This window comes from Erinaceus europaeus, chromosome 1 (assembly GCF_950295315.1).
Source record: "Erinaceus europaeus chromosome 1, mEriEur2.1, whole genome shotgun sequence".
NCBI lineage: Eukaryota > Metazoa > Chordata > Mammalia > Eulipotyphla > Erinaceidae > Erinaceus > Erinaceus europaeus.
The window spans coordinates 42,864,887-42,878,941 of NC_080162.1; the positions used below are offsets into that span (position 1 = coordinate 42,864,887).

Consider the following 14,055-nt stretch of genomic DNA (forward strand, 5'->3'; position numbering starts at 1 on the left):
CTGAGGCGGAAGTGTCAGGTCAGAAGAGGATACACGTAGGTGGGGAGAAGGAAAAAGCAAGAACCAGTGGGGATTAAACCAGTGTGAACAAAACAATGATTATGTAAATAGACCACAACGTCAGGCAATGCAACATAAGGGGTCTTAGAAGCAGAATTTAGAAGCAGACCAACAAACAAGTGTACATGATGGTTGCGTGGCTGGGGATATTAATAAACAAAGCCACAATAATTATTATTTTGTATTTCTCTTCAATTTGTTGTTTTTTCAATATATAATTGAAGAGTTGTATAATTTAATAGTGTTCCTTTTTTTAGGGTAGTGGGACACTGAAGGCCACATCTGTCAAATCTCCACAGCAAGTCTACAAGTTAACCTACCATTTATTTGTGGCTCTGCTCCAATTTGATGTATGCTTTCCTGGTTTTTCTTTCTTTTTTTCTTTTTTTTTGTCTTTTTTGCTATTTTTCACTTATGTCCTCATACTGTATTGTATAGATCTATGTGAGACACTTGAATAAGTCTCCTTACTGGAATTAAATAAGCTAAATAACCTGTTTTGAATTTCTATCTGGTAGAGAAAAAGGATGTTTCTTTCAATGTCGGACTGTCTTCAGAGCAGTAAGCCCTCCTTAAATTACCTGCTTCTGAGTGTCCCCTGATGTTACCTACTTCTTAGTGTCCCCAGCTGTTTGGGAGTGTTGTTTACAAGATCAGGGTGTTACAGAGGTTGAGATACTGTTTCCTTTTGATTTGGTTTTCAGGTGGTGGTGGAGGTAGTATTCTGGAGTACATGTAGGTGAAAGGAAGACAGAAATGCAAAATCTTGCAGGACGTGTTTTCTCTGCTATGACTGATGGAAGAAATTTGACCATTGAGATAAACTCAGTTGGCTGCGGTGGGTAAAGGGCACTCAGTAGGGTGTCTGGGATGTCAGGGGATGAGAGAGAGAAAGAGAAATCAGATGTTGGTTTTTTTTTTTTTTTTTTGAAGGGGGAGGACAGCTCCCAAATATAGGAAGAGAATCTGCTTCTATAGGATAATCAGGGGAGAGGAAAGCCCCACCTAAGCTTGTGTTTGCCCTGCTGTGTGTATTCAACCAGCAGGTTCTAGACCAGGAAGCAAAGGGCAGGGAGCTGGGCTCAGGTGGCAGCTTGGGACTGGGCATCACCAGCTGGAGACGGACACCCTGAGCAGGAGCAGCTCCAAGTGATACCAGGAAACCAGAGACACTTCTACCAGGGGCTCTACAGGTAACTTCTTCCTTTTCTTTTAAACAGGGTTGAATGGTTTGTTATTTGTGGTAAGCAGTGCATTTATTACAAAGGCTGGGGAGGGGGTAGAGATAGTTAAATTTAACTCCAGTTCTGTGATAAATCCACTCTGCAGCTTTGGGTATGTGTGAGCCTCTATTTCACCACCTTAGAAATAGACCCAAAGAGAGCCTTACCTGAAAGGATTGTGCAAGGATTAAAATAGACAATGTGGGCAGTGTCCAGTACAAAGCAACATAAATAGCTCTTATTTGCTTAGAAGCATTGAGGTTTATTTCAAGGGTAGAACTGGGGAAAGATCACTGAATATGAGAGGCATGTTTTGCCTTTAGGAACCACCTTCAAGGACAAGAATCCTCCTTGGCAAATACTACTTTGACTCTGTACCTGGAGGCTTTGTCTACAGAAATGGAAGAGGCTGGGAGAACTGGCTTAGTGCCTTTTGTGAATGTGGCTCTGTTTACACATTAACTGTGTTGAACTGGATTCAACCCTAGTTACAGGATTTAGGAAAGTTGCATTGCCCTCTGGAACCCTTCTTACTGCTAGAAAGGGTTGTGCTGACTGGAAGGTGGGTGTGTACTCTAGAGCCACAGCGACCCAGAGATATCTATAGCCATAGCTAAATCTGCCCACTGGCTGGCTAGGTATTGGGGCAGGTTTTCTCACCCCTTTGGGCTTGGATCTTCTCATCTATCAATGGGGCTTAAAAATAGCACCATAATCAAAGTCAGTCTAAAGGACCTAATGCACGTAAACATCCTGAACTGAATACATATTAGCTGCTATTGCTATTCTATCTCCATGTTATGATTGAGAAGAGGAAGCTGAGAGAGGAGGAAGTTCAGAAAGGAAGGACTGGAGTGGAATGAATGAGGTACTCAGCAGGCATGCAGAAATTAATAGACATAAGCAAAAACAGTCATCAAGATAGCAGATATTTTAAAGAAATATTTAGAGGATGAATACCAAAACATCTACAATGAACAAAATAATAACATGTTAGGCAAAGACAGTATCAACATTAATTATCAATATTAATTATCAATATTAATTTGGGGGTTACTACATATATGGTGTCAAAATAGATTATTCATCTGAATGACTAAGGTTTCTGGCATTTTAAAACTGACTCAAAGAGCAGGTGGGTAGCGCAGTGGGTTAAGCGCACATGGCGTGAAGCCCAAGGACCAGCATAAGAATCCCCGTTCTAGCCTCCAGCTCCCCACCCGCAGGGGAGTCGCTTCACAGGCGGTGAAGCAGGTCTGCAGGTGTCTATCTTTCTCTCCCCCTGTCTTCCCCTCCTCTCTCCATTTCTCTCTATCTTATCCAACAATGACGACAACAACAACAGCAATAACAACTACAATAATAAAAAACAATAAGGGCAACAAAAGGGAAAATAAACAAATAAATGTTAAAAAAAAATTTAAAAACTGACTCAAAAGGCAAAACTTTCTACAGCCCCTCTCTGTCTGAACTCTTTTAGGATCATGCTTATATCTGGCTTTCAGATCTGAGATGTGTATGCTAGCTTTCTCCCTAAACAAACACTGAAACCATTTTCTTTCCTTTTCTTTTTTTAAAATTTTATTTATTCATTAATGAGAAAGATAGGAGAGAGAAAGAACCAGACTTCACTCTGGTACATGTGCTACTGGGGATTGAACTCGGGACCTCATGCTTGAGATTCTAATACCTCAGCCACTGTGCCACCTCGCAGACCACCTGAAGCCATTTTCCACTTAATGTCCCAAGTCACAGAAGGTTCTTTTATTTTTTTTCCAAAGAGTTTTACCATCCAGGAAAGTTGTACTAGTTTTTGTGGGTGAAGTGAAAGGAAAGAAACCGGCCAAGGCTCCTAAGAGCCCATCCTGGCCGGTTTCTGATGAGAAGAAATCTCCCCACCCAAGGGAGGACTGGGGTTCCCCTCTACATTCAACACAGCACATCTGTCTTGCTGAGTGTCCTTCTAATTGTCTGTGGCTTCTCCTGATGCTCAGCTCTGGGCTGTGAAGCATTTAAGGATTTGGGGATCTAAGTCATGTGGACCTATGTACAAACTTGCCTTTTTCTCTTCTTTATTTGTGAGACCCACATGTGTGATCTGAGAGTTCAGTCTACTGCTGAGGGCAAAAAAGACAAGCAAGGTATGTGACTCACAGAGATTACATTCTTTCTACAGGGGCAATGATTAGCGTTATCAAGCCTAGGTTTCTGTACCTGTGTAATGGTGGAACAATGGGAATGTAGAGGGTGGAGGAAAACATATAATAAGTGAAGTGCACAGCCTCAGGGCCAGGACCAGGGCAAGCTATAAAGTATGGAAGGCAAACTGGAAGAGGAACTCACTCCCAAAAGCCCACTGTATGGTACACCTGCCAATCTCTCTTGCCTTACCCTAATCCTGACTCTGCCTAATTAATAGTAAATTTTCAGGTAATGTTATTATCTGCTGTTGATTTAGTTTGGAGAAGTTTGGTATGTTCACAAACACAGGTGTTTTAATAGCAGTGCATAACTGCCAAGCATTTCCTAAAACACCTGTTACGATTTTATTAAATGCATCCTTCCCTTCTGGGTCCACACAATCCTATTACCAAGATGCAGGGCTTGGGGAGACAGGATTTCAGTGACACCCCCCCCACCTCCACCCCCTCTCCCCCATCCCAACCCTGTGAAGGAAGCAGCCTATACCACCACATGTGAGGGGCCTCAGGATTTACCACATTTCCAACACGACAATGGAGAAAATGGAAGGTGCAGGGCCCAGATCTGGCAGAGGGATCAGTTCTCATTATTTTCATTTTGACCTTGCCTTTAGAGCTGGGGGTTCACACTGCTGGGTGTGGCAGGTTGGTCATGTTGGCATGACCCTTGCCTAGGTAGTGAGGAAGCCAGTTTGCCTACATTCCACTGCATTGATCAAAGGTGTTTCTGTTTGCTCAGTGACTAGTTCTGTCATCAGTCCACCCCTTGAGGACATTCCCCCTTTCATTGGACAGTTGATTAGCAGCCTGCTGGCAAGGCAGCTTTATAAATGGTCATTTTCCAGGGAAGCTTATACTGTATTTGATTTGTTCCCAGAAGGAGGGCTTATTGTTAGCTAATAAATAAAATGAGGTGTTATGGGCATACAGCATTTGTGTAAAAGAGGCAGGGACTCCAGAGAAGTGATCTGAGTGACCAGCGCATTGTTGCACTGGAACACAGGACAAATGGGGTCATACTATGACTAAGAAAAATAAATACTACTAGGAAGAACCATCATTTTTTCACTCAACTATTGCCAGACCACACTCTGTAACTAGCGATGACTTTAGCTTCTGACAGCAAAAATGGATATGCAGTACGTATGCTCCATGCAATATCACATTAAATATACATGTCTTATAAGATATCATATAAGACTACTACTGACAGCTTCTAGTTGCAAAAATGGCATGCTATATTGCATTATATATTTTTATTTTATTATTACTATTAATTTTTATGTTTTGCAAAATATCATGTAAGAGAACCCAGCTAGAGGGTAAGAAAGTTGAGAGGTTGAAATCTAGAACTAGGCTGCCAAGAATTAAGTCCCATTTCACTTCTACTTACAAACAGATGATCTTTATAGTCACTGGGGCTGCAGGACCAAAAATACCATAGACTGGGTGACTTAGACAACAGGTATTGATATTATTGATATTTTTCCTGGAGACCTAGAAGTCTAATGTCATGATTCCAGACAGTTTCATCTCTGTTCTTTCCTTAAAGTTTGCTGCCTTCTAGCTGTGGCCTCTCACTGTGTGGTGGAGGAAAAGAAGAGTTCTCTTTGAACAGGGACAGGATTCTAACTGGATGAACTCTTCTGATATTGATTATTCTCTTACAGACCCTATCTCTCTTTTTCTTATTAATCATTATAAATACCACCATTTTCTGTAACTGCAATTTTTGAGAGGGCCCTGTGCCTTGCCAAAGTCCCACAGTCATGATTTTAAGAAACCAGACAAAGTCCAGTTCTCTTCTATTCAGGGACACAGAATGGGTGCACAAGATGGGACAGGGGTCATGCCCGATGTGGGAAACCCTTGAAACATGAGTCTTTATAGGCAGACAATCCTTCCTGAGTAAAAACTGGGCAGGGGTACCCAGGAATGAGTATACCCTGCACATCTATCTCAGGGTAGTGGAGCTGGAACCCCAGTAGGTTTCTCTTGATTAGCAGGCTGGCAAAACAGTGGGTCTGTTAGTGGAAAGGATATACTGAAGGGATTGAGAACACTTTCAGATGCCCAGGTAGGTGCTTCTTAGTAGGTCCCCAAAACCAAAACTGCCTCCAGCTGAGAATCCTGAGCCTAGTTCTCCACATCAGAAAAAGAGTATCTGAAAGAGATCCCTGGCTCAGGGGATACTCACCCCAAAGTATCTCAAACAGCAACTCTCATCCTGGGTTTCACAGAAATCAACTGAAGAGCTAATTGTTACCAGTCTGGCTGGTGCTTGGACATGGGGATTTCAAACTCTTCAAGCAGTTCTCACATGCAGTCTGATTTTAAGGCTACCCATAAGAACGTAGTTGGGAAATAAAAGAAACTTTCTCATCTGAACAATTATAGCAAAAAGTAACTTTACAGTCTCAAAATGCTAGACCTTCAAATTAGTCTAATTTCCAAAACAAAACCCCTGCCATCTGGTAGCTTGTGTTTAATGTCAGATAAAAATCATGAAAACAAAACAGCTCACACCGTCAGCTCAGGAGAGAAAGGGCACTTCGACATCACCTTCAGATTTTGCTTTTTTCAAAATTAAAAAAAAAACTAGTTCTTTTTTAAAAAATTAATAAGAGAGAGACAGAGAGAAAGTGAAAGAGAGATACCTTAACAGCGAATCTTCCTTCAGTGTTGGGGACTGGTTTCAAATCTGGTTGCACACTACCCAAGTGAGCTATTTCACTGACCCAAAGCTAGCTGTTACTCATTATTATGTCAAACTTTTTATCTGGTTTATTTTTCACATTTGTTGATGGTTAATGAGAACTTCGCCAGAGAGAATTTTTGCCTGAACCAGACTGAGTCTCAGTTTTGTCTTCTGTTAAATGGGCATAAAATAATTTTTCTACAGAGTTCAGGTGGTTTTTAGGGTGATTGGTGCATCTTAGTGTACCCAGGATTTTCATATAGTTAAGATAAAAGTCCCGCAACTCTGAAATATTCTGTCTTAAAACAACATGAACAGTCACTACTACAGTCTTTTCCTTATGTGACTGGTCTTGAAAATCACCTGTGCATTCGCTAAAAGTTCAGATCCAAGATGCCAAACTGACTTTTATTTAAGAGAATGAAAGAATTTGAGTCATCATCAGCTTCCTTAGTTCTCATCACCAGGCAACTCTGAGAGAAACTAGACTGAATACATCAACGATAAAGATGACACTACTTGTGTGCACACTATCAGAGAATCACTTCGTAAAACACCCTATTCAGGGCACCTTGTGTGAATTAACTTACTCAGTTATCACAACAGCCTCCCCAGGTGAGTGCTGTTGTCTTCATTTTTCAGAGGAGGAAACTGCCCAGGGACACAACCTTGTCCTGTGTTGGACATACCATCCTCTTTCGAGAGTGTTGAACTGTGGATTCTCCATACACATCAGATGCGATCATTGTTAATGCCTTATTAGTTGAACTACATTTTAGACCTTGTAGGATTTGTCATTCTCTTGCCAACTTTCAACAGGTTTTATTGATAAATTCAAAATAAATAAATAAACAAACCTTCCTCTGGAACTCCGGAGATATTTTAGCAGAGCTCTCTCCATGTAGGCTGAACATATTTACTTCTGCTGATACTGATCTTGGCCAGTAGGTGGCAGTAACCTTTTGGTTTTGTGTCTTACAAATCCTGATTTTCCTAAAATGTGAAGGGCAGAAACAATTTCACAACACTTGTTGTAATTGCCTGTGGAATGCAGTGCTATCCTTGTTCGGTGTCTTCGCTGCCAAAGGCATGCAAATGGATTTTTCTACTTGAAATTCATTTGGTCCTGAATTTGCAGAGAGGCTACTTGAAATGTGCTGTAATCCAAATGATATGATCCCAACTCTGGGTTCCTCTACTATCTGCATAGGTCACACTTCTCTTAGTCTCAAAGACTTCTCATAATCTCAACATTTTTATTGAAAGTAATCCCCAATGGGCATAAATTTAATAATAGTGCTTTGAATTTAAAATCATTGTTATTTTTTCATTTAATTCCCTAATAGCATGGGGGAAAAAAAGGAGAGAGAAAATTAAAACATTTTTTGTGTATGGCTCAAAGGCCAAGCAAAATCTTTGGAGAGGCTTTAACTGGTTTCAGTTTGAATAAAAAGTTGTGGTTTTTATTCTGAAAGTCACATGAGCCTAGAGTTGCACTGAAATATAATAAGTATGAAAAAGAACGTTCTAGGTAGTTCTGGAACCAGCCACTCTGGATCAAATATTCACTGAATCATTTTCTGGATCTGTGTTCGTGGGTGCAGTTTGAAGACATAAGTCTTTCCTTTCTAAGGGGAGCTCATGACTTTGGTGCATTCCAGCGGTTCGGTGCACAAGAAGCCTATTTGAATCTTGTTTTAATATTACTCACTGCATGACCTCTGGAAAGTAGGTTGACCTCCTTTGACCTCGTTTTTTTATATCTAGAATGAGATGATAGGAAGCTTATTCTACACAATACTGTAGGTTGAGATGGAAAAGTATTTAGACAACAGTGCTTGGAACTGATAAAATGCTATATAATTATTGATGACTACAGTTGTACAAGGCACTAGAGAGGTCTGGTGGTAATGTGAGCATGTGTTCAGCACATTGCCTGTCACCTGAGGAAAAGTGATCAATGATCATTCTCCTATACTCAACCAATACATAAAAATTAAACAGCACCTGGTAAATAGAGAAACATTGCTGAAAGGCCCTAGGGTGTGCTCACCTAGTAGAGTGTACATCTGACAATTCACAGGCCTGGGGTATGAGCCCCAGAGCCACATGGAAACACCATAGCACTAGTGGAGATAATGCTGGAATGCATTTCCCTTTCTCTCTGCCTATCTCTGTCTCTCTCTAAAATAAAAAGAATTAAAAAGTTGGTGTAGGACAGTGAACTATCTCAGTTGAAAAGTGTGTTGTTTTGCCACATGTGTGACTCATGTCGGAAGAAGCTTCTATGCTATGGTCTCTTTCACGCTCTCTCTAAAGAAAAAAAAAAACTCCATAAGCAGTGGAATCATGCACAGCCCCAGCACAACAAAACTAAGCAAATACATAAATAATCAAATTAAGTGAAAATAAACAATGCTGAGGAGTACCCAGGCTGATAAATTTCCTCACCTTATGGTACTCACTGTTTATTGGTGAAGGGGGGTAGAAGTTAAAGAATCAATTATTATGGCAGTCAGGCGGTAGCGCAGTGGGTTAAGCACAGGTGGCACAAAGTGTCTGTCTTTCTCTCCCCCTCTCTGTCTTCCCCTCCTCTCTCCATTTCTCTCTGTCCTGTCCAACGATGACATCAATAATAACTACAACAATAAAACAACAAGGGCACCAAAAGGGAATAAATAAATAAATAAGAATCTATTACTTCATTCTAATAGCATCCTACTTAGAGATTCCACCTCCTACCCTCTACCAATGGTACCCTCTGGCTATTACTTACTTTTATTCATAGCATCGAGCACAAATGATTTGCTGAACAAACATGTCTATGTTGCTTATTAAGCATCAGGTGTTGTTCTAACTACTTTACAAGCACTAACTCAGAGAGTCCTGTAGCAGTCCTGTGAGGCACAAAGAGGCTGATTAACCCATGCAAACATACACAGTGACAAGGGGTAAGATTAGGTTCCAGGTCAGGTTGCTTTGTTCCAGGTTCTATGTAAATAAATAATCACCATAGTAGGCTGTCTTGAACTATGAGAAATACCTGGTTTGTGGATTGAGTATTTGTTTCTACCCACTAGGTTTCAGCTCTTGGAAATCAGAGAAGGCCCCTCTATTTAACTTCTTGCTATAACTGTCATGATACTAGCATAGTATACAGTACAGAGCTAGGGCTATATTACATATATTTACTTAAACAATAAGTGTGATTAAATGAAAATGTGACCACATAAATATAATCACAAGTACTTCTAAGCGCTACTAAAAAATACCAGAGCAATAAGAGGTGTTTGATTTAACTTGAGTAGTAGATAATACTAAAAGTGCTAAGTTTCCTTTGAATTATACTCATTCTAAAATTTCCTTGATATAATAGCTGTGACTGGTTAAGAGGGAAGAAAACATTATTTGCTTTAGATACACTTTTCATGAAGACAGATATTTTCCTCCAGCAATGGCCTACAATTCAAAAGTGGGTCTAATTTCCTCTCTTTTCCCAAAATAAATCTAAGCCATTAGTTTAACTTGGGCTTGTGATAATACATCTCCGATTCATTAGTGGGAGTAAGACGTGTATGTAGTTTGAGTTTTATTTTTTTTTAATATTTATTTATTTATATATTCTCTTTTTTATTTTTTTACTTAAGAAAGTAGACATTAACAAAACCATAGAATAAGAGGGGTACAGTTCCACAATTCCCATAACCCGATCTCCATATTCCATCCCCTCCCCTGATAGCCTTCCCATTCTCTATCCCTCTGGGAGTATGGATCCAAGGTCATTGTGAGTTGCAGAGGGTGGAAGGTCTGGCTTCTGTAATTGCTTCCCCGCTGAACATGGGCGTTGACTGGTCGGTCCATATTCCCAGTCTGCCTCTCTCTTTCCCTAGTAGGGTGGGGCTCTAGGGAAGCAGAGCTCCAGGACACATGGGGTCATCTGTCCAGGGAAGTCTGGTCAGCATCTTGTTGGCATCCAGAGCCTGGTGGCTGAAAAGAGAGTTAACATACAAAGCCAAATAAACTGTTGAACAATCATGGACCTAAAGACTGGAATAGTGCAGATGAGGTGTTGGGGGGTATTCCCTGCATGCTCTTGTGTACTTTTGCTTTCAGGTATATACTTTTCCCTAGTTTATGGGCATGTGTGAACCTATGCTCTATCTCAGGGGACCTGGACTATATCTAGTTTGGGGGACTTTATTGGGGAGTGGACCACCTGGAATGGAATTAAAGAATCCTATGAAAGGAAAGGTCTCACCCGAGTAATGAAGCTGAAGGGTTGTCATTCCACACCTGAAGTCTCCGGACACAGTCTGAAGTAAAGCATGTTGTGGTGGCACTTGTTGCATTGATTAGGCTGCGATCCACAGATGCAATATTATTTGATTTGAACTGAGCGTAGCGTGTAGGAAAGTGGGCCCCACCCTAAGGTTCCAGGACTGGGGGAAATATAGGCTCTATAGTGGAAATGTGAGGTTCCTGTTGTCTTAGGGTTCAAGAAGACAATGGATAGTTGTTGTTATCATCACATTATTTGGTGATTGGGTTAACTTTGGAAAGTCTCTTTGTTAGGGTTTGGGACACAGTCTTTTGGTGGTGGGAATGGTGTTTATGTACATTCCTATTAAAGTATAAACATATAAACCACTATTTAATTAATATGAGAGGAGAAAAATTGATCATATGTCTAGAACTTCTTAAAACACAGACTGAGTCTTTTTAATACATAGGCTGAGTCTTTGATATGTGGACTCTCTCAAAAGCCTAGACCAGGGAGAACAGAAGCAACCGCTAGCAAAGCTATATACAAGATGCTGGGTATTATATATTCTCTTTTGTTGCCCTTGTTTTATTGTTGTAGTTATTGATGTCATTGTTGGACAGGACTGGAGGGGGGAAGACAAAAAGGGGGAGAGAAAGACACCTGCAGACCTGTTTCACCGCCTGTGAAGCGACTCCCCTGCAGGTGGGGAGCCGGGTTTCTCCAACCGGGGGCCTTACTCCAATCCTTGCGCTTTGCTCCACATGCACTTAACCTGCTGTGCTAACACCCAACTCTCCATAGTTTGAGTTTTAATCTCTCTGTGTATTTTCCTCTACTACAGCCACAATGGGTAACCAAATGAGTGTTCCACAAAAAGTAGAAGACCAAGAAAATGAATCAGACACAGACACTCACAAGGTATGGCAATCATTGTCCCTGCATCATTGGCTCCTAGGGGTTAGGGCAAATTAAATGGCCTGTTCAGTGCCCATGACATGAGCATGGTTGATGATGGGCTACTATTCCCATGGTTTATTCAATTGTATTCACCTAGAAGTTTCTTTAAAATGTACTATTTAGAAGAGGCAACCCATATCTGTGAATCTGGGAGAACTACTGATGTTCCAGTGAAGGCAATAGGGAACAAAACTCTGGTGGTTGGAATGGTGTGATACTATGCACCTAAAAGCATGTCCTCTGGAATTCATTTCATCAGAACAGCAACAAACCCAAAAGGGGATCCTCCTGATTTCTCAGTCCCCTCAACAACACAATGGCCAGGGTCAGTTACATTCAAATGGGCATCATTTTTGTTACTGTCTCACCCTGGTAGACCAGAGACTCCTAGATCTGGAACCATTTGGGGTATCTGAGAAAAATTATATGCCTGGACCCACACCCAGGATTGTAGGTGGTCTTTGAACCTGGCACCAGGCAGGCAGTTTTAAGGTAGAGGTTTCGAGGAAGGAAGAAACTACTATGGCCGCTCGTGTTTTTAGGTAATTTCTTCAAATTCAACCTATTCTGAATAGGTACTCCATTTATTACATAATTAGTATGAGCTTATAGGCTTTATCATTCTCCTATTGGCATTTCCATTTTAATTGGGCTCCAAGTCTTAAAATGGGCTTTTAAAAAGCAAAGATAGTGGAACTTTCTGTCATCTGGTCTTGGAAGATCTGAAGACAAGTATTTGAGTGTCACTGACCTCAGCACTCCAAAACAGTCATCTAAAGAAAGAAACCTAAATTAGTTCTTCTCCTTGACTGAATAAGTAACACAAGAGGATGTTTGGCATTCAAGATGCCTGTCCTCACTTCCCACTCCCAGATTCTGATCCAATTTGTCCAGTGCGCAACTTTAATATGACCCGTTTTTTGCTTGCTTTTTTTATTGTCTTGTTTGTTGCTGCTGTTCAGTTGTTTGATTTATTTATGTACTTTAGATATAGATTGCTTATCACATGCATGATGTGTAAATATCTTCCGCTGGATCTCTGTCCAACTGTCATATTTGATTATAATTTAGACTTTATTATATATTAACAATCATTACTAAACACAATAAAATAATGCATATTGTTTAATTACTAAAATGACTAAGTAATTTTTTTTTTGCCTCCAGTGTTATTGCTGGGGTTTGGTGCCTGCACCATGAATCCACAGCTCCTGGAGGCTATTTTTTTCCCCTTTTGTAGCCCTGGTTGTTTTTTCATTGTTGTAGTTATTATTATTGCTTTATTGCTGTCATTGTTGGATAGGACAGAGAGAAATGGAAAGAGGAGGGGAATACAGAGAGGGAGAGAGACAGATAGACACCTGCAGACCTGCTTCAATGCCTGTGAAGCGACTCCACTGCAAATGGGAACCGGGGGCTTGAACCGAGATCCTTATGCTGGTCCTTGCACTTTGTGCCACGTGTGCTTAACCCGCTGCACTAACGCCCAACTCCCCTAACTGATTTTTACAACTATTTTCTTTAATGTGAGCACACACATAGTATGGGTGTATGTGTACATATATATATTATATATATGCATAATCCTTTTTAATAGCAGAAATAAATAGCAGAGAAGGTAAAGAACAAAAAAAGAAGGAAAGGAGGAAGAAAGAAAAAAAAAGAGAAAACTGCAGGACCATTACCTACAACTGGATATCAGTTGCCACAGTGGAAAAACAGAGTATTCTGAAGCAGGAAAAGAGTGACTATGAACTTCCTGTATTTGACAAGTTTGTTGGCTAAAGGCTTGGCTGGAGGCTAGGTTTATATGTGCAGAACAATGGCAAGCCATTAACTGCTGATTTCAGGAACTGGTATGTTAAATTCTTGTTCCCCAAAGTTATAAGTATGTGGTTTGCATGGATGTCCATCTGTCTGAATAAGTCTTTTCTATAGTGGGAACCACTATAGAAATGCAGACCATACAGTACTCTTCTGATCAGAGGAATCCAGTCCTTGAGTTTTTTTTTTTTTTTCTGAGTTCTGGTAGTAAATTAGGTGATCCCTAAAAGTATAGAATTTACATTAAATATCATTTCTTGAGGCAGCATCCTCTGGCCTTCAGAGCTTTCCTTGGGTTCTGAATGTTCTGAAGCAATCAACTAGCAGTTGCCACATACTCTGTTCCAGGTGACATCTGAGAGTGAATGTGATCAGAACGGGATGCCAGTGATCATTTCAACTCACACCGTTCAATACTACGATGAAGGTCAGTGTACTTGGCAAGGCTCTGCTGATGCTATTTATGATAATAGGAAGTCTTGTTTTTACATATATATATTTATAAATATATGTAATTTTATACACACACACACACACACACACACACACACACACACACATATATATATATATATATATATATATATATATAGAGAGAGAGAGAGAGAGAGAGAGAGAGAGAGGGAATCACCAGAAAAATAAACAACAGGAATTCTGAGGGACTGTTCTCATTCTTGTTATGTGTTTGTTTCCCACTTTCCCCCAAGTGCAATTGAACCATTTATTGCCAGATACTACATTTCCTACACTTGTACCTGGCTAAGCAACTATTCTAGGCAGCCAGGATGCAAAATTCAAATTGAAGTAAATTCAAATTGAAACTCTTTT

The 14,055-nt window shown here is 40.4% G+C and overlaps 1 protein-coding gene across 1 annotated transcript in view; it reads left to right on the forward strand.

Moving 5' to 3' along the window:
- Positions 1–211: 211 nt before the first annotated feature.
- BCAS1 (brain enriched myelin associated protein 1) overlaps positions 212–14,055 on the forward strand; it is a 102,155-nt gene continuing 88,311 nt past the window's right edge. Inside the window, exons 1-3 of the mRNA XM_060185116.1 lie at positions 212–1,253; positions 11,288–11,364; positions 13,576–13,654. Of these exons, the coding sequence (XP_060041099.1) occupies positions 11,293–11,364; positions 13,576–13,654 (151 nt within the window). The 5' untranslated portion in view covers positions 212–1,253; positions 11,288–11,292. The remainder of the gene's footprint in view (positions 1,254–11,287; positions 11,365–13,575; positions 13,655–14,055) is intronic.